We start from the raw sequence: 21371 nt of genomic DNA, 5'->3' as shown, positions 1-21371 counted from the left end.
ACTGTTGTAAGTCGAGGATTACCTCTGTTTTATTTATTTATGTACAGAGACCAAAAATCAAACTAAAAACCTGGGTCATCAGAAAATGGATCACAATCAGTGGTGGGATTCAGTCAGTTCGCACCACTTCGGGAGAACCGGTTGTTAACTTTCTGAGCAGTTTGGCAAACTGGTTGTTGGAAGAAATCATTAAGGCAGAGAACCGGTTGTTAAATTCCTTGAATCCCACCACTGGTCACAATGACAATATCTTTCCAAAGGTTCCTGGCCCCTCCTACTACCCACCTACTTTTTAAGGGACAGGTTCGACTCAACTGTTTTGGGGCACACAACACTAACTTCTCTAGCAAAGGTAGCAGATGTCACTCTACTTTGCAGGGAACTGATAGCTGCTTCTTAAAATACCAAAAGTGGAGAAGATGGTTTCCAAGGTTTTGGTCCTATGAACTGATATTTCCAAAAAGGTGGCACATGGAATCAGATGATGGTATAGTTAAAGACATTAAGAAAAAAGATCAAACAAGGAAACAACAGGAGAATGAAACGGAAGATCCCTGACAACCTCTAAAGTGAAATCCATGATACATTTACATACTTCTTTGAACTACAGAATACACATGGGAAGTCCCTTTCTTGTCTGAAATAAAAAATTTATGCCACCTAAAAAATTTCTGACAGGTAAGCACATCCCCACCTAAGAGAAATCAAACAGTATACAAATTGAATAAATAAAGAAGAGATAAAATGTTTGACAGCTGAGCTTTACAGCTAGGTTTTGGTGTAAAACCTAGCTGTAAACCTAGCTGACAGCTATTATCTTTAATTTCAATACTTGCATATGGATAACAAGACCGAAGAAGCTGATCTATTAGGTCCAGGAAAATACAGTCGTGTCCTCAAGAAGCAATGTTACATTATAATTCCCAGTGCTGGTTCTTGACACATCTTTTTTTGATTACAACTTCCAGAATTTCCAACCAACAAGGCATCAGCTTTGAGAAGGCTAATCTAAATTCCTTGTTTGACTACAAAAGACAGCAATAAATGCGTGGAATTGGCCAGAATGTCTTCCTTGTCAATGTATTCAAACAAGTAATAAGAATTCCAGGTTCTGCTGGACACAATTGATTATATGCTGGAAAAAGCACTCCTGACTAATATGGTAAAAAATCCAACATACTGAACTAATTCCATTACTGCAGCTGTCTCTGAGAAGTAACAGATGAACCAAGGCAGGCAGGCCAAAGCGTATGCTTCAGTAGCTCTCATTCCTACTCAAAGGGAAAAGGAGGAAACCAGTAAAGAAACCAGTAAGTGGAACTTCATGAGATAAGTGAACATATGTCCAATTATTCCCCCCTCTTTTTCTGTAAAGTAAGCTATTTCATTTCCAGAAAAAGTCTTGAGACTGACCTTCAACAGTTACCCTGATGTAACCATCAGATTGGAAAAGCTCTCACATGATATGGGCATATGTAATTATTTCCTATACAGACATAAATGCAAAGCCCTAAATTATGTAACGCAGAGACTTTCTTTTTCCATCCTTTTTTAGTCATTCATTTTCTTTTTTTCTGTGTATGATCACTCACTAATCACGGGATCAGGTGTTGGCATTAATGCTTTGGCTCCAACATTCATGTCTTTAACATACCACACAATTTGGCTTCTTCACACAAAAACATTCCAATAGAAGGGGAGGGGTTGGCGTTCCTTCTTTGTCACCCAAGATGCCCTCTGCACATGATCTGCTCTCCTTGTGCTCAGCTTGCAGTAAATATTTCTAAACTTCTTCGAGAAGAGGGTTCATAAAAGAAGAATCAGCCTGTTTTTTGGAAATATTGGCAGGCTTTCTGGCCACCCCACCCACAGTAATTGCTCATGGAATGTCTTCAACGAGCTGGAAATATTTTGTCAGCCATGCTGCAAAGAACGGCAAGGTTGGTCGATTCTTTACTTGCTCCAGTCAAGTATCATAAGAATGATTTATAGTGTTTTGAAAACTTTAACTGAGACTGGTGGAAAATATTTATACCCTCAGTTCTCTACAGTATATAAAAATAAAAGTATCGCCACAATTTTTTAGAATAGCAAAAACAAACAAACAAAAATACCTACCCACAAAAATATATCCTTATTAAGCTTCTGGCTTTTTACTTCATCATGCTGCTTGTGCTGAGTGGGCACAACCGGCTTTAGAGTTACAATCCTATAACAATGTTTGGGAAGCCTAACCAGGGAGCATGTTTTCTAGCGATATCCTGTTCTAGAGTATATGAGGAAAAGATTAATGCAGAAAAATGATACCCTCACACTTAAAAATCTTTTTGGTAATTATCCAGCTCCCATTAAAATAAGAAATAACAACTGAATCATTCCACTTTGTCTTGATGTTTATTAGCATTACAGGATTCTGCTGTAATTAAAGATTTCCCCTTTAAGAAACTGCAAAAAAGAGGGTATAAAAAAGATAGAATTCTACTATTTGGGCCACAGAGATGCCTCTGTATCCAGGATACTCCAATCACAAGGCAAAAAGGCCATCTTCTTAAGAAGCCTACACACTGCAAAGGAAGTTCCTTTCATGGCTGTAATAATAAATGAAAGATTCTGGATTTTCTAATACTGCCATTAAAATATTTAATGGGAAGTTTTTACCACTGATGTTTTCAGGAATGGGATATGAACAAGCTGAACTCAGAAAGCAGTACATTAATATACATAATCACTCCAGAAAATGGTTTAATACATATACAGTACAGCATTGGAGAATTGGATCAATTGTAACTATGACTAGTTGAAATAAGTCAACTTGACATTGTAGTTTACACTATTGGCCTGCTCCTCCAAGCAAATATAGTTCATAGGCTAGGATCAGACAAAAAGGATTACTGCTAGATTGCTCTAATCCTTAGAGCCACTATATTTAATGTCTCATAATCTTGTAAGACGGAGATCAGAGGTGCTAAGAAGAAGATGGAACCTACACAATCTATGGTTTTAGAATTCAAACTGGATATATGGTAAAGTTCCCCTAAAAATAAACAATAAATAATGAATAGTTTTTTAGCCCCTATGGTTGCATATATGCCTTCAATACAGGTAGTTCCCCAAAAAGTTACAACAGCACTGAAAAAAGTGACTTATGACTGTTTTTCACATTTACGACCGTTGCAGCATTCCCATGGTCACGTGATCAAAATTTAGATGCTTGGAAACTGACCCACACTTATGACAGTTGATATGTCCCAGAATCATGTGATTACCTTTTGCAGCCTTCTGACAAGCAAAGTTAATGGGGAAGCCACATTCACTTAACACCCATGTTACTAACTTAACAACTGCAGAAATTCACTTAACAACTATGGCTAGGTCACAAAAAGGGACAAAATTCACTTAACAAATGTCTCAATTAGCAAGAAAAATTTTGGGCTTAATTGTGGTCATAAGTTGAGGACTACTTGTAGATAGATGATGCTCTGAACTCCTAGGTACAATGTGGTGTAAACATATTTCTTTCTCTCTCACAAAACAAGCAACACTAAACTTAGATAATGATCAAATTATTTTTTTTAGCTGCTATACTTGTAATATTTGAATTTTCTTGACACCACATTTAAATTTTAAATGCAACCATTGTCTTGGGAAAAGGCTTCTAAAAAATGGAGTATAATTTGTGTTAAGTTTGGGCAATGACGAGGCAGGAGACCACACAAGTGACAACAGCTCTTTAGTTTATTGTGACCCAGCAAAAGACCAATAGCAAAAACCCCTCTTTAAATACTATTTTGGCTGAGGCATCAGCCAATCAGCAACGTGCTAGTTCCCGCCCAAACTTCCCTCTTAAAGTTCAAATACATAACAATTTGTAAAATGAATTATGCTAGAGACTCATAATTATCTGGTCTGTCCTTGACAAAATCATACAAGGGCTACATTTTGCTTATATAATATTATGTCCAACATGGCAGCTCATATTAGTCCTACTTATTCCTTGATGAAAGCTAAATATTTAACACCCAATAGTACAGAGAAATGGGCTTTCTCCAGTGCCTAACATGTATTCAAGACTTCTTTGTTCCATGTATAGATAATGTCTGACACAGGCAATACAGTGTTTATTTGGATAAGAATTGGTTTCAACTGCATCAGTTAAGATCAATACTTCCACCAACCACAACTCAGTGTTGTTTTGGTGTGATTTGGTGCGATTTCTCTAAACTGCACATACTAGAATCTTTCTCATTCTTTCCAGCCAAAAGTATGCTGGAAAGAGATCATGTAGCAAATTTAGGACTACTTGGTCCATCAAGTAGCTGGGCTGGGATAGCTCAGGCAATAGAGAAGCCTGTAATTAGAACACAAAGCCTGCAATTACTGCAGGTTCGAGCCCGGCCCAAGGTTGACTCAGCCTTCCACCCTTTATAAGGTAGGTAAAATGAGGACCCAGATTGTTGGGGGGGCAATAAGTTGACTTTGTAAAAAAAAAATATACAAATAGAATGAGACTATTGCCTTATACATTGTAAGCCACCCTGAGTCTTCGGAGAAGGGCGGGGTATAAATGTAAACAAAAAAAAAAAATCCATCTGCCTGTCAGCAAAACAATTATCCCAAGCCAAGCTAGATCAAATTTGGTATGGAGGAGAAAGAAATTAGGAAAAAAAAAACCTGAAGATCATAAAAAGCAGAAAAAACATTCCAGGAAAAGAAATCTTCAATCCAAATTCCTTTGGGAATGGTAGTTTAGAATGCTTATATCTGCTCCACATAATACATGAATGTATTATGTACATACTAACAAGGTTTCTAGGTTGCTTCAATCCCCAACTCTGACCATTGTACAACACAGCAATGTGTAATATGTAACTGGGAATAACATCATACAATCAGTTAAGAACCGTGCCTAGAACTAATGCTGTGGAACATAGAGTTCTGACCAAACACATTAATAGTAATAAAAAGAAATCCAACCTCCCAGCCAAGAGGCAGTAACAGCAATCCAGCTTCCCTGGATTAATGGCATAACCAGGTTCTCACCAACTTTCTAAAAGTGAAAAGGAAAGAGGGCAATTGCACATCAGGCAGAGATTTATTCTGGGGGAAGGAAAGACGGATTGAAAAGGCTCCTAAATTGACAGTTTCTAATTGAGGAGACATATAGTGATTCTACCTTGTTAAATCTTATTAGGCAAATAGAGGATATAGGAAGAAGGAAGCCCTGCAAATTTACAGGTCGTCTTCTTTAACCCCCTTCCCTTCTGGTGACACAATCTAGAGTGGAGCTGTTATTGAGGGCTTGCAAAAAAATGCTAAAGCCATGATCTGCATGCTTTCTCTGTCTTGTTATTCCTTCCACCCCAAGAGAATTTTTTCCAATTCAACCCATATTATTCTTTCCAACCCAGCCCTCACATGACCCAGATCAGAACCTGAGGCATGCCCTATACTGCCCAAAACACACATACTTCCAAAGCCACACAGAAGCATTTCAGCAGCAGGACAGAAGCATTGTACACAGAGGCCACACCTAAACATCTGACACATCTATCACCTATCATATGTGGCAACACCTGACACCTTTGTTCCTGGAGAGGGGAGTCCATACCCATACCCATGATTTCTTATCACATAGCATAAAACACAGGTATGTTTGCCTAAAGAGACTAGAAAGAATGTCTATCAGTTTAGTAGTACAAGCAGATCCCCCTTGTAAATCTATCAATGACCACACCTCAGGGCTCAAAGACATAAAAAACTAATAGTCTGATCAAAGTCTCTTTCAGACTTTGTCAGAATCTGTCTAGTGAAGGTCGCTTTCAAAAATATTTCTCTGTTCATTAAAAGTGTTCATTTCGCTCTGTTGTCTCATTAGGGCTATATTCTATCTCCTCCACTAAACACAGAAGCAGTATACGTAGTGCTCAAATTACAACCATTTGTTTAGTGACCATTCAAAGTTACAACGGCACTGAAAAAAGTGACTTATGACAATTTTTCACATGACCATTGTAGCATCCCCATGATCCCACGATCAAACTCAAATGCTTGGCAACTGGTTTATGTTTATAATGGTTGCAATGTGGGATCATGTGATCACCTTTTGTGACCTTATTTTTTATTTTTTATTTTTTTTTATTTATTTGTCACAACAGTATATATAAGCATAAGCATGAAATAACTATATGATATATAAGCATATATATAAGCATAAGTATGTAATAACTATACGAAATTGGATACAATCAAGGGAATGTTAGGACAGGAACGGTAGGCATGTTGGTGCTCTTATGCACACCCCTTAAAGACCTCTTAGGAATGGGGTGAGGACAATAGTAGATAGTTTTTGGTTAAAGCTTTTGGTATTTTGGGAAGAGACCACAGAGTCTGATAGTGCATTCCAGGCATTAACAACTCTGTTACTGAAGTCATATTTTCTGCAATCAAGATTGGAGCGGTTCACATTAAGCTTAAATCTATTGTGTGCTCGTGTATTGTTGTGATTGAAGCTGAAGTAGTCTTCAACAGGAAGGACATTGTAACAGATGATTCTATGAGTTAAACTCAGGTCATATCGAAGGCGGAGGAGTTCTAAATTTTCTAAACCCAGGATTTCAAGTCTGGTGGCATAAGGTATTTTGTTGTAATCAGAGGAGTGGAGAACTCTTCTTGTAAAATATTTCTGGACACGCTCAAGTGTATTAATGTCTGAAATGCGGTATGGGTTCCAGACAGGCGAGCTGTATTCAAGAATTGGTCTAGCAAATGTTTTATATGCTCTGGTTAGTAGTGTAGTGTTTCTGGAGAAGAAGCTATGCAAGATTAAGTTTACAACTCTTAAATTTAACATTGGCAAGCAAAGTCAATGGGGAAATCTGATTCATTTAACAATGTTAAGTCAACAACAAGTGCAGTGATTCACTTAACAACTATGACTAGAAAATGGGGTGAAACTCATTAACAACTGTTTTACTTAGCAACATATGGTAAATTTTGGGTTCAATTGTGATCTTAAGTTGAAGACTACCTGTAATAATGCATAGTTATTTATTTGGCTTATTTTTTAAAAAATGTTCCTCGTATTTATAAAATAAGTTTAAAAACTATCAAGAAGTGATTTTTGTCCTCATGAAATGATTTTTTTTCCAAATGCTACCTGGTGAAAATGCATAGTAAGAAATGCTACTTGACATCACAGGGGTAATTAAATCTTTCCTTTCTATTCACTTTTCTCTTGCATAGAATTTTTGATCTGTTATGAAAGGTAAACTCAACTGCCCATCAAAAATCCTTCAAAATGCTCTGGGATTGAGAAGGAATTACTGTAAAAATCAAGTATGTTTCTGACAAAGAAACTATATTGAAATTTCAGCAATTCAGTATCTCAGAGTCTATAAATTAATCAACAAAATCAAGGCAGACCCCAAACTAAAATGGCTTCATTTTTAAGGAACACTTTATTTACATAAGACTTTTTTTCACCAAAAAATTGTTATGGTTTTTTATTCTGATTGGCTCTTGGTGAAAAATGAAGAATCTTTGTTTCAACAAAACTCTTGCTATGACAAGTTCCTCCCTTTTGTACATGTCTCATAATGTGGCACGGTAAGAAGATAAGGGCTGGAGTTTGCATCACAATGTTTCCATTCGTGTTTTGTTACTTGACCCTCATTGATAACAGTGGTTCACCATGCCTCTTAGAAAGATGTCTGTCACCCAGGTCTATGTGAAAATCTTTCAGGAAAAAACTTGGGTGAGTCTTTCGTTATACTTTCAAACAAATGGAATGGCATTATTCCAACAATTCTTAAATAGCCTTTTAATTCAAAGTGATATTATTATATAAAGTACATATTACAAATGATCATGTAAAGGCTAAGTTAAAGCAACCGGCTGAAAGATCTGAATATCTGTTTGATTGCAGACTGTAATTTACACCACAGCTGAAATTATTTTTATCAAGAAGCAAGCAACACTGATTCCAAAGTGAAAAGGAACTCAGTATCTATATTGGAAGACATCATATAGCAATGATGGAAACATGCAGCTTTGAAGTTCAACAACTGAGGGCAATTAATGATGCCAAGAGTAGGCTGACATCATGGTTAGCATGTACAAGATATCCTACCACCTTGTATTTCTTTTATTAAAAGTATTGGATCCTTCTTTGGCATTATTTGGTGGTATTTTGTTTTATGTCTCCTCTGAATCAGTTTCAAGACATTTATTATGATTGACCTTATTTCTAAAAGTGCTCAGTAAACCCTGAACATTTAAAAAAATCCAGATTCAAAAACATATCACAAAAAGAGGAGGAGTTGGAAAAGGAAAAAACTCTGCACAAGTTCAGAGAAAATTAAAAGAAAAAACAGCCAAAGAACATAATAATTAACCTAACAAAAACATGAAATATAAATATATAGAAAAGGAGAGGTTACAGATGTTTTCTTTAATATTTTTTTTTGAACAGATATAAAGACGAAGCCAGGAGATATTTGTAGGGAAAGAAAATTATTTATTAAAAAGGTCTATTTTTTAAAAAAACCACAGCCAATTAGTGTTATTGACAAGGGACACAGTGCAAAGGGAAGTATCCAATGTGAATAAAGCTATATCAAATATATGGAGAAGGATTTCTGATTGTTTGGAAGTTTTTATTTTTATTTTTCATGTGTGATCTAAGCCCATTTTGTACAGATTGACAGTATGTACTTTTCTTGTGGTTCATAGGAGCTGTTGAATGACACCATTTACACTTCTTTTCCTCCTGAATGCTGCCCCTTGATTTTTAAAATAATCTTGCAAAAAGAATTTTATCTACATATAGCCTCATGTTGCTCTAAGACAGAGGTCAGCAACCTGTGGCTCTGGAACCGCATGTGGTTCTTTCATCCCTCTGCTGAGTCTCTCTGTTGCTGGTCGGCTCCATAATTGATAGGGCTTTCAGTTAGGACAGGTAGAGGAAAAAGGACACCATGCTAGGAGGAGACTCTATGGTGGGGGAACCAGACTGCTGGTCTCTATGGTGGGGGAACCAGATGCTGTGCTAGGAGGAGACTCTATGGTGTGGGAACCGGACTTCCGGTTGGCAGAGGAAAAAGACACTACCTAGGAGGAGATTCTATGGTGGGGTAATTGAACTTCTGGCTGGCTCCAGAATTGAACAGGGGGCTTCCAGTTAGGACTTTTGTGGCTCTTTGAGAGTTTAAGGTTGCCGACCCCTGCTCTAAGAACATATAGCTTTGCAAACTCTATTGTTGCTCAAATTATATGCACCTGGCTATTTCTAATCCCTCTACTACTCTCTAATTACATCCTGTTTTAGAGATAAGGATTAACTATATCTTTACTGTACCACCTTTTTCTCTCAGACTGGTGCAAGATTCTTTCCCAGCTTTTTCAGTTCTTCAGCAAATCGTCTTCTCGATTTCACCCAACACTTCTCTTCAGCTGTTTTCTTCAGATTTGCTCACAAGAAACATACTGCAATATAACACTGCTAAATCCAGTTTAGAATTACCAGCTAATGTTACTGTTTACCAAAACAATGCCTTTTCAGCAGTGTAAAACTATCTTTCATTGTGCCAACCATTGTGTCCAAGTTCTCCCTCCAGTTTTTCTTCCCAGAGGTCTCTCTTGTTTTGCCAAGATTCCTATTCTGATTGATTCTTAATAGGGTCTAATAGCCTCTATGATGGGAACTAAGCTATCTGTTCTAGCCCCACATTTTACTTATCTGTTCACTAAAGCACATGTGTGTGGGGTATCTATGTGGATATTTGAACACAGGAAGCCATAGCTGAATGCAGGCTATCACACAGGTATTTTATCATCAATTTTCAGAAAGGGCTTGGGAAATTGCAAAAAGAATGAATAAATGCTTAAATTCAGAGAACAACTGGATTTGGAATTCATGACATTTTTAGAAAAAGAAAATGAACAAGAACAACAAACAAAAAAAGTGATGTATTCAGCCACATGACATCAGTGTTAGTTTCAGATTGTCCCATGACATGACAATTTAAAAACAAAAATGAACCTAGCAAACATATATTGGCCTATTGGAAGTGATAATGTGGCTTATTTGGTTTGTTTTAGTGAGCTCAGCCATTTCTCTTCATAAACCAATAAAATTCCCTTTTTACGAATATGTAATCCCTTAATTTGGGGTAGAGTTTGGCAACCAGGGGCCTCTGGTGGCTCAACAGACTAATGCAGTCTGTTATTAGCACAGCTGCTTGCAATTACTGCAAGTTCAAGTCCCACCAGGCCCAGGATTGACTCAGCCTTCCATCCTTTATAAGGTAGGTAAAATGAGGACCCAGATTGTTGGGGGCAATAAAAATTGACTTTGTATATAATATTCAAATGGATGAAGACTATTGCTTAACACAGTGTAAGCCGCCCTGAATCTTCGGAGAAGGGCGGGATATAAATTCAAATAAAAAATAAAATAAAAAAAAACCTGGATGGAGTTGAATATTTACTGGCTGGATGCCCTTCCTGGTGCCATGCAGAGTTCTCAACATATTTTTTTTCTTTGCTCCCTAGTAGAGAAACATCTGCTGCTACCTAGGACTTTCGAATGGCAGCCAAGTATTTTCACCAACAGGCCACCATGCTGCTTACTGTTCATAAACTAATATTAATTAATTAATTATCATGTTTATATAGCTGACCATCTCACATGAAAGTGACCCTGGACAGCCAAAAAAAAGTGATACGAAATGTCTTAATCTAATGTATAAATCAGATTACTGCAGCTAATTTAGCAAATTATGGTTAAATAAACCATAGTTTGGAATATGAGAATCCAATACATATTTCACTGGAAAGAAAATAAAAAGCTGCTTTTCAGTACATTCTTTTCCAAAGAAAATGCATTATGGTAAATTAGATTTCTTTCCTCACTAGAATTCAATTTTTATACTACATTTATACTACATGTAAGTTATAGAGAATAAATGATGGGTTTTTATTTCCAGTAATTTTTCTTAATCGATGTTTGTTCAGTAACTTTTGAATAGCTCTTGGTTACTCTTTTACTGATGACTATATGTGGTAAGAGAATATTTAGTTGCTTTTAAATGATGAATTAATTATTTCTCCATGGCCACATATGCATATTATTTATTAATGTCAAACCTTTAAAGGTAATTTATCCCAAAGTACAATCCAAGACTACATTTAAAAAAAGAATTTAAAAAAGATTAGCTGTATTATTAGGGGTTCCATGTATGTTTTGGTAGATGAATAACATTTTCTGATGAGACCTTCTCAAAATCTGTTTCAATCAAATGTCTAGGTTTTCATGACTTGTGATAGGTCATATGAAGTATTATAAGCATGCTTGCTCTAAATCGAGAGTTTTATTACAGAGTTCCTTTTGTTTTCTTCACAGACTATAACTCTGTTTAACAACCGGCGCCATATGGTTACAAGCCACAAGAAAGGAATAATTTTCCTTCCTCAGTTTTTCCATACTGATTTTAATGACGCATTAATTTTAACAGATCATTTATTTTAAAGTAACAAAAATCCTCATACTAAGAAAAATTAGCAAAGTTATCATTTTGTAGTTTAGATTTTCATTTAAAAAGTATTATCACAAGCTAAAGTGTTTCATGATCAGATAATAAATATTAAGGCTTCATATTGGACATAAATATAAGAGAGTCCAGAGATATTTCACAAGTAGGGTCCTCCACTCTTCTGCTCGCAATAAAATACTTTGTGCCACCAGACTCCAAATTTTGGGCTTAGACAATTTAGAACTACGCAGACTTCAATCTGACCTAAGCATAGTACATTAAATTATCTACCACAATGTCCTACCCGTCAAGGACTACTTCAGCTTCAACCACAACAATACACGAGCAAATAATAGATACAAACTCAAGGTAAACTGCTCCAAACTTGATTGCAGAAAATATGACTTCAGCAACAGAGTGGTCAATGCCTGGAATGCACTGGAAGGCGTGCCTACCATCCCTGTCCTAATATCCCTTTTTTACTTACTCTTTTCATGTATCTAAATTATGTTTATACTTTTACCTGTTATCTTTTATATGATTGACAAATAAATAAATAAAAAAAAAATATATTTGGGGCCAGAATATGGCTTTTCGTATTTTGTAACTATTACATTTTACCTTGGATCTTGATACTAGATTTTCTGAATCTCCATTTCAAAATACTTTGATATCATGCACATTAAACATTCAAGGGACATGAATGACAACTGCTTCTTGCATGCTACACATTTTGCTTGTTTACTGTGGAAGATATTGATAGAACTTGAATACTAATTTAGGATTCATTTGTTTAATGCAGTAACTCCCAAACCATAGACCATAAGAGAAGATAATTGCTATGAAAAACTAATTCATTAAATAAATGATCCTGTGATTTCCAAAATTTTCATATTTAGAGGAGATGCTTACTACATCTAGTCTTTCCTCTCAGGGAACATGCTTGTTTGCAATCTGGAATGAGTTCCTATAAGGCAGTGGTTGGTTGGGGAATTCTGGGAAGTCCATATATATATCCATATATAACTGCTAAAGTGGAGAAATATCCACAAAGTGGAGAAACTAGTAAACATGGCTATAAGCAGAGAAAATTTGTAATCCCCTGTGTGCCTCCAGTTCCCATCAAGGCCGGATAGCATGGCAGTCATCAAGCTTAACGGGAGTCAAAGTTCAACCATTCTAGTGGGTTACAGCTGACTACTCTTGCATAACAGCAAATAGGCATCTCCTGTTTCTGTTTAAACAGAAAAGAATGTTGCAATTATACAAAGATATACCAATTTAAAGGAAAAATTAAGACTGCCATCCAATGTAGATTTCTTGGGAGTAATCCCATTTACTGAGATTTTGTTCTGAATAAATAGAAACAAAGTAGCTCTCCATAGGATTATGTTAGTATTATGTTGCAACACTAATGACTGACAGATAACAGATTTAGAAAGGAAACACTTTATTAAATTTCATGCCTGAAATGCAAGTTTCCGCCCTTTGCCATCTCTTGTGGAAGAGATGTGAGAATTCTTCAATCATTTTAATAGGAGTAAAGTTTTGTGATAACCGTTTTATTCCTCCTGCCCTGGGTTGAGTGAATGATCAAAGCTAAGTCTCCATCTGGTCCCTGGTCTGATTTTTAAAAAGCTTTCTGCATGCAAGTGAAAGAGAAGAAATTTTAGAAAAGAAAACAGATGGTGTCATAAGAAGAAGGAAAGATTCAGACTGCACCCATTGCTTGCCTCACATTCCCCAAATAGCATGCAGTCTCAAATATTATTTCCAGGGGAATGTTGCTCCAAATAGACAAAAAAAGTTCCCCAGCTTATCTGCAGCATATTTTCACTACATGTGTGTGCATTGATTTCTTTGCTTATTGCCATTTTAAGGTTGTTTGTTAATAAACATAATCTCAAAACTGCAGGCATATATATATATATATATATATATATACATATATATATATATATATATATATATATATATATATATATATATATATATATATATATATATATATATATATATATATATATATATATATACACACACACACACACACACACACACACACACATATGTATGTATGTATATATATATATATATATATATATATATATATATATATTTGTTTTCTGAGGTTTTGGGTGTTTGTATGTAGGTCTTTAGTTATTCGGGTTTTCTCCGTAAATTGGAAGTGTCTTGGCGGCGTTTCGGCGAAATGAGATTTCGTCAAACGCCGCCAAGACACTTCCACCACACACACACACACACACACACACACACACACACATATATATAAATATAAATAAATAAACCAATAATGCACTCCAAAATTGGAAAGTTACAAGAAAACAAATAACATTTTTATTTGATGTTGTACTTGGGTTTAATTGATTTTATGATCGTTCACTAGCCAGAGTCACTTATTTGAGATGGGCAGCTATAGAAACTGAATAAAATGAAAAGAAACATTTTTATTGTACACTGCCCAGAGTCACATTCTGTGGGATGGATAACTATATAAATAGGATAAATAAAGCCATCCAAAACATCAGATGTTAACATCTTAAAATGAGGAAGGTACAGTCCTACTGATTTTAGTTTGAGGTTTAGGGAACAACTGTGTTCAGATTGAAAACTCAGCTGATTCATTGAACGGTATGATTGAGATGCCCATATTTCAGCCTCCATCTCTTGGATGTCCTGTAACAAATATATGTTAAATATATACACAGACCTTCATTCTCCTCATGCAAGATAAGTGTAAGGCACAAGGCACTCCATGAAATATCCAAGGTCCAAACTATATGGGTCCTTATGTATTAAGCTCAGTGGTTAGAGTACAGTATTGCAGGCTACTTCTGCTGACTGCAATTTGGCAGTTCAAATCTCACCAGGCTCGAAGTTGACTCAGCCTTTCATCCTTCAGAGGCGAATAAAATGAGGAGCCAGATTGTTGGGGACAGTATGCTGACTCTGTACACCACTTAGAGAGGGATGTAAAGCATTGTAAAGTGCTATTAAGACAGGCCCACCTATTTTGGCCCAATGGCTCATTTACAATACCACTCAGAATCCCATTGGTTAAATGGGAGACCATGTAAAGTTGATAGATAAATAAAATAGATATAATGTTTTGACAGCACCCTGTTTCTTCATTAAACTCCCCATGCCTTCTGCATTAGCGGTAACTTCTAAATTGAATTCAAAGGAGTCTTTTTTATGTAGTAGTCATGCCATTTTGTGCACTGGTCATTGTAATTGGTGCTATAATCTTTAAACTTTGATAGGTTCCACAATTAGTAGCTATCAAACCCTTCATGAAAATCAAAATCTGGAGCATTCATTTTTTTTATTGTTCAGAATGAACAGAAGTTCTCTCTTACAATAAGATTAATGAACATTTTGCCTACCTTAAAATTTTAAAAAAGTACAGTAAACATGCTAACTTACCAGTTCCAAAAATCCTCTCACAACTTGTCTCTGTTTCAGGTTGGTTTCTCCATCCAGATTAGCAGTTTCTATATGACACAAGCCATCAGGGTCACTTGAAGAAAGCAGCAGTATATCTGCAGGTATGATTTCATTGCAGCGAAGCTGGATGAAGTCTCCAACTTTTACTTCTTTCCAGTATCTTGTGATGTATTTCCTTTCGTTCCTGTAAGAAATGTTTAGGATAAAAATATGATATCAATTCTGAGAACATCCTTTTAAAGAAATACAATAGTAGGATAAGTTAATATATGTATTTCATGATGTTTGCAGCAATTAATCTCCTGACACCTATTGGTTCACAAAAAACTTGCATTCAAAAAATAAAGTTCTTAGAAGACACTATTCACCAACAGCGGTTTTTGTGAGAAACAGCTATCATTATCCTAGGCTCAAAACTTAACAATTACTATGAAGACGACCTTCAAAACATCAGAGGCACAAAATATACAGGTTACATCTATGAGAAGGAAACTTAAGATATGTGCTGTCCATATATTTATTTATTTATTTATTTATTTATTTATTTATTTATTTATTTATTTATCAAAAAGGAAACAAGCAATAGTATAGACATAGACATGGACACATGAAAAAAATTGGCACAAATAAAAGGATATAAATAGGTAAAACATAGCCATAAACACATAGAATAATTACATATAAATGGGGACAGTAGGACAGGGACAGTAGGCACGTCGTTGCGCTTATGCATGCCCCCTTAGGGACCTCTTAGGAAACATGAAAGGTCCACGGTAGACAGTTTACGGTGAAAGGTATGGGGATTAGCGAGATTAACAACAGGATTAGGTAGAGTGTTCCAGACATTACTACTTTATTGCAGAAGTCATATTTCCTACAATCAAAATTAGACTGAATTACATTAATTAAATTATATTTTCAGAAAAGAGTACGTTCAAAATGCTGGTTATCACTTTTACAGCTCTACAATGCACAAGTCCAGGTTATATACTGTATAGGATCAGTTTTTCTTGAGGGATCTGTCTGGCCTCTGGGTCAGATAGGGTAGGTGCGCTGCAGGTTCCCTCCCTTATATGTTGCCACTAGATAGGACCTTTGAGATATACCTTCTTAGTGGCTACTCCAGCCTTTTGGAATAGACTACCACCTGAGATCCTTTTAGCCTTATGCCCCAACCATTGGAGTAGTATGGGAGTGAACTGAGAGGCTGTTTGGTACAGTGCCTATGAGGAAGGGTATCTTTGTTTTTATGGATTATTGTGAGCAGTTTAGATTCACTATATGAGGTAAAAAACCTGTTAATAAATAAATACATACATAAATAAAAAGGTTATATTCAGCGGTGGGGTTCAAATTTTTTTACTACCAGTTCTGTGGGCGTGGCATGGTGGGCGTGGCATGGCTTGGTGGGTGTGGCATGGTGGGTGTGGCATGGGAAGGATACTCTGGAATCTCCATTCTCACCTCACTCCAGGGGAAGGATACTGTAAAATCTTTATTCTCACCCCACTCCAGGGGAAGGTTACTGCCAAATCCCCATTTCCTCCCGATCAGGTGGGATTCCAGAGGCAGAGAAGAGATGGGGGCGAGGCCAGTCAAAATTTTTACTACTGGTTCTCCGAACTACTCAAAATTTCCACTACCGGTTCTCTAGAACTGGTCAGAACTTGCTGAAACCTACCTCTTTTTCCAGGAGGGAAAAAAAATAGAAAGTGAAATGTTGGATTAAGGAAGAATGACAGTAAAGGGGGAAAATCCAGATTCTTGTAGATTAGAATCTACTTCATCACCTGCATGAATATTATCCCACATTATCAAATATAAAAGGTGATGTACAAATGATTGTTAATAATGAAAGAAAATACAGAATTGTAATGACAATTATATTAATCTAAATAGTCTTCTGTCAGGACAATCGGAAGCAAGTCACACTTATCACACTGGAAGAAAGAAATGAAGACACAAGCACAGAACCTGTGTTTGTGTAACATTGATCATAATTTGTTTTAGCCTTTCAAGTTCTGAAAACCCAGTCATTTTGTGGATTTAATTTTGTATTAACTGAAAAAAAATATACATGTGTGATTCAGTACTCCTTAGTTATTGATAAAATAGGAAAGACAACCACTAAATCTCAAGAAGGGGCCGGGATAGCTCAGGCTGTTAAGAAGCCTGTTATTAGAACACAGTAGCCTGCAATTACTGCAGGTTCAAGCCCGGCCCAAGGTTTATTTATTTATTTATTTATTGTTTATATTTATATACCGCCCTATCTCCCAAAGGACTCAGGGCGGTTTACAGGCATTTAAAAGCAAGAAATACAATAAATACAATTCTAAAAACAATTAAAAAACTTATTCAAAAGCCTTAATTAAAAATATAAAAATTAAAACCCAAGATAAAACCCATAAACTAAAATCTAACTCAGTCCTGCGCAATTAAATAGATATGTTTTAAGCTCGCGGCGGAAGGTCCGAAGGTCCGGAAGCTGACGAAGTCCTTGACTCAGGTTGACTCAGCCTTCCATCCTTTATAAGGTAGGTAAAATGAGGACCCAGATTGTTGGGGGGACAATAAGTTGACTTTGTAAAAAATATACAAATAGAATGAGACTATTGCCTTATACACTGTAAGCCGCCCTGAGTCTTCGGAGAAGGGCGGGATATAAATGTAAAAAAAAAAAAAAGAAGAAGAAGAGTTGTTTTTGTTTTGCCTTACTCAACAAAGCAGGAAACACTTTTTAAAATTCTAATAGCTTTAATTACAGTGCTTATTTGTTGAAATGGTAACTGAAAACAAGTATACAAAGCAGTTGATTATTATATTGACAGTAAATAAAGAAATTATTTTATTTTGTATATCAAATTTAGAAACCACCCATCTGTCTCACAGAGCAACTCTGGTATTGAAAACAAATAAAGAGAACCACTGTGGTGTAGTGGCTAAGATGCTGGCCTACAAACCAGGAGACTGTAAATTCTAGTCTCACCTTAGATATGAAAGATGGCTGGGTGACTTTGGGCCAGTCACTCTCAGCCCAATCACCTCATAAGGTTCAACTTGTGGAAAAAATTAGGAGGAAGAAGAAATATTATGTATGTTCACCATCTTGAATTACTTATAAAATAATAAAGGTGGGATAAACATCAAATAAATAAATAGATAAATAAATAAATATTGATCCTTAATACTAAATATTAATAAAAATCAATAACTGGGCTGTGCCAATCCAGAATGACAATATTTTTCTATTGTGAGATAAAAATTACATGTCTCACAAAATGGCCAGTGTATATCAGTTTCTAGGTCAATTTATTTATTTATTTATTTATTTATTTTGTCACACAGTATATATAACCATAAGCATGAAATAACTATACAATATATAAGTATATATATAAGCATGAGTATGACTTAACTATATTAATTGGATATAATGAAAGGAAACAATAGGACACGAATGGTAGGCACTCTTGTGCTCTTGTGCACGCCCCAATCATTTAGAATAGAATAGAATAGAATTTTATTGGCCAAGTGTGATTGGACACACAAGGAATTTGTCTTGATGCATATGCTCTCAGTGTACATAAATGAAAAGATACGTTCGTCAAGAATCATAAGGTACAACACTAAATGATAGTCATAGGGTACAAATAAGCAATCAAATCATAATTTAATCTGTTATCCAAGGCCACCCATTTAAGCAACTAATGTTTCCCTCACTTTTTTGCTGAGTGGTTCAAGGCTGCTCTGAGCTACCTTAAACAGTGAGATGGGTGGCAAATAAATCTGATAGATAGATTAGATAGATAGATAGATAGCTAGTCCTTCGGGAGAAGGGCGGTATACAAATCAAAACAATAACAATATATATAGAAAGATAGATAGATAGATAGATGGATGGATGGATGGATGGATAGATAGATGGATGATAGACAGACAGACAATCCCACTCTAAAAGATTCCAAAGTCTTTTTTGATTCCTTTTGCATTCAAATAGCCACTGGGTTGAAAAAATAAATAAAGAAGCATTGCTGATATATTATTTGGTTTGGAAAAGCTCTGTATTTCTTATATATTTAAACATTCCTTTATTAAATAAATTAAATCATATCTGAACTATGAAATACATGATGAAAAACACGTGGACATAAAGTGAAGTGTTGCAGTGACTGAAATACTATAGATTATAAGCCAGGATGAATATTAATCTCCGTGGGAAAATTTCACTGAAGTTAGGTTGTGCAATTTCATTTTAACCTCAACCATCATATTTTATTAAAATACAGCTAATATTCAAGAAGTCACTTCTGTCTCAGAAAAGAAATTTCTAATGTTAGTAGTAGTTTTTGGAAAGTAAGAGGAGGTAGCAAAATCCCAGGATATATTTAACTTTTCATATTTCTGTGGAAGAAGATAGTTTATTTATGAATCAGTTATGAAGCATGACAAAATGAGTTCCAGCAATTGCTTCGAGTCTTTTTCCCAATAACAAATAGAAGTCATGCATTTCAGACTTAGGTATATTCTGCTGTTCTCAATGAAAAGAACAGAACAGAAAAGAGAAAGGGGAAGAGAAGGGGAGAAAGGAAGGAAGGAAGGAAGGAAGGAAGGAAGGAAGGAAGGAAGGAAGAAAGAAAGGAAGGGGATGGTATATGACATTGAGAATATGATTCAATATGTTTGGAATTGCCGCTTTCAATCTATCATTATCATCATCATCTGATGATGATGATTTTAGTCCTTACAATTGTGAAATAGATTTGCTATATTTAAGACACTGTAGCTGAATCTCAAAAACAGGAAAAGTAGCTAGATAAGATTTCTATAAATAAGATTTACAAATGCTGTGCGATAGCAGAATTGTGCAAAAACAGGGAAAAATTGTAATGTTATTAAGAGATACTAGCTGGATACCTGTGCTTCGTTATGAAACTATGTGACTGGGCTTCATAAATCAACACTTACAGCTTGAAAATTAATGAGTAGTTATGATCGGCCTCTCCTCTCCCCTACTCTCCCTCAGGCTTGCTCCACAGAAGCCTCCCCTATCCTAACCCCTTCTCTCCCTTAGCCTTGCCCCACAGAAGCCTCCCCTATTCTATCCCCTTCTCTGCCTCAGCTTTGCCCCATAGAAGCCTGTCCTCTCCTATCCTTTTCTCTGCCTTAGCCTTGCCCCAGAGAGGCTCCACATTCTATCCCCCACTCTCACTCAGCCTTGCCCCATAGACACCTCCTATCCTATCCTCTTCTCTGCCTCAGGCTTGCCCCACAGAAGTGTCCCCTATCTTACCCCTTCTCTGTCTCAGGTTTTCCCCATAGAAGCCTCCCATATCCTATCCCCTGGTTACTGTTGTGAAAGTAAAACTGAAAGTGAAACTCCTTTCCTCTGCTTTTGTTTTGCATTTGGAACAGATTTCTTTTCAGGTGGGGAGGGGGAGTAGAACTCCTTAGCATCAGAGGGCTGTTTGGAAAGTGAAACAGTATTTTCTGGGTGAGCAAGAAGGAGACAGGAAGGAGCTTGGCCTTGGCTTAGCTCAAGTGTTCTGTATTAAAGCTGCTTCCTGCTGTGAAAGTAAAACTGAAAGTGAAACTCCTCTTCTCTGCTTGTGTTTTGCATTTGGAACAGATTTCCTTTCAGGTGGGGAGGGAGAGTAGAATTCCTTAGTATCAGAGTGTGTTAATCATAATATATGAAATGCTAATGCTCTGATGACCATTTTGAAAAATCCTTTCTTAGTGAGACCTAGAAGCCAAGAGGAACATATGTAGCAAATTTCAAGTTTGTAGACTTTACGGTTCTGGAGATTTCGTGATTACAGCGTGAGTGGTTTTTGCTTTTATATATATAGATATACATGATTATCTTATGCAGAACGGATTCATGTAGGGAGAAAACCTGAATTAGTTTAAAAATTCAATAACGTATTTATAATATTTGAAGAATAACTCATATCACTCAGCTTTAACTTACTGTCTATATATTTTGCATATAATATTTTGCTGTTTTACTGCTTATAATTTGAATCTCTCTCTCTATGAATAAATAGAACCTTATAACAAAGGTACAAATTTTCTTGTACTAGAACATTTCCTGTTGTTTCTGCTTCAGTATTTGAATATGGCTGTTAATTGTTATCACAACAATCTCCCAGACTTTTCTCATCTGAAGTGTTTCAGAACAACCACCACACATCAGCAAGATTGTCAGTATCAGATTATTATCACTGTGTTGTTGTTGTTAGTTGCGAAGTCGTGTCCGACCCATCGCGACCCCATGGACAACATTCCTCCAGGTCTTCCTGTCCTCTACCATCCTCTGGAGTCCATTTAAACTCATGCCTACTGCTTCAGTGACTCCATCCAGCCACC

At 36.1% G+C, this 21371-nt stretch overlaps 1 protein-coding gene across 3 annotated transcripts in view; it reads right to left on the bottom strand.

Annotated features, from left to right (window-relative positions):
• ATP10A (ATPase phospholipid transporting 10A (putative)) overlaps positions 1-21371 on the bottom strand; it is a 185171-nt gene that overhangs the window by 70565 nt on the left and 93235 nt on the right. For all 3 annotated transcript variants that reach the window (XR_009155258.1, XM_058184469.1, XM_058184468.1), the window contains exon 2: positions 14979-15183. Coding sequence is in view for 2 of the 3 variants with exons in the window: in XM_058184469.1 (XP_058040452.1) it covers positions 14979-15183 (205 nt within the window). In the remaining variant the exon portion in view is untranslated. The remainder of the gene's footprint in view (positions 1-14978; positions 15184-21371) is intronic.

The sequence above is a fragment of the Ahaetulla prasina genome, chromosome 5, assembly GCF_028640845.1.
Source record: "Ahaetulla prasina isolate Xishuangbanna chromosome 5, ASM2864084v1, whole genome shotgun sequence".
Classification (NCBI taxonomy): domain Eukaryota; kingdom Metazoa; phylum Chordata; class Lepidosauria; order Squamata; family Colubridae; genus Ahaetulla; species Ahaetulla prasina.
The sequence above is the reverse complement of the archived record's forward strand: the minus strand, read 5'-3'. Positions and strand labels throughout refer to the sequence as shown.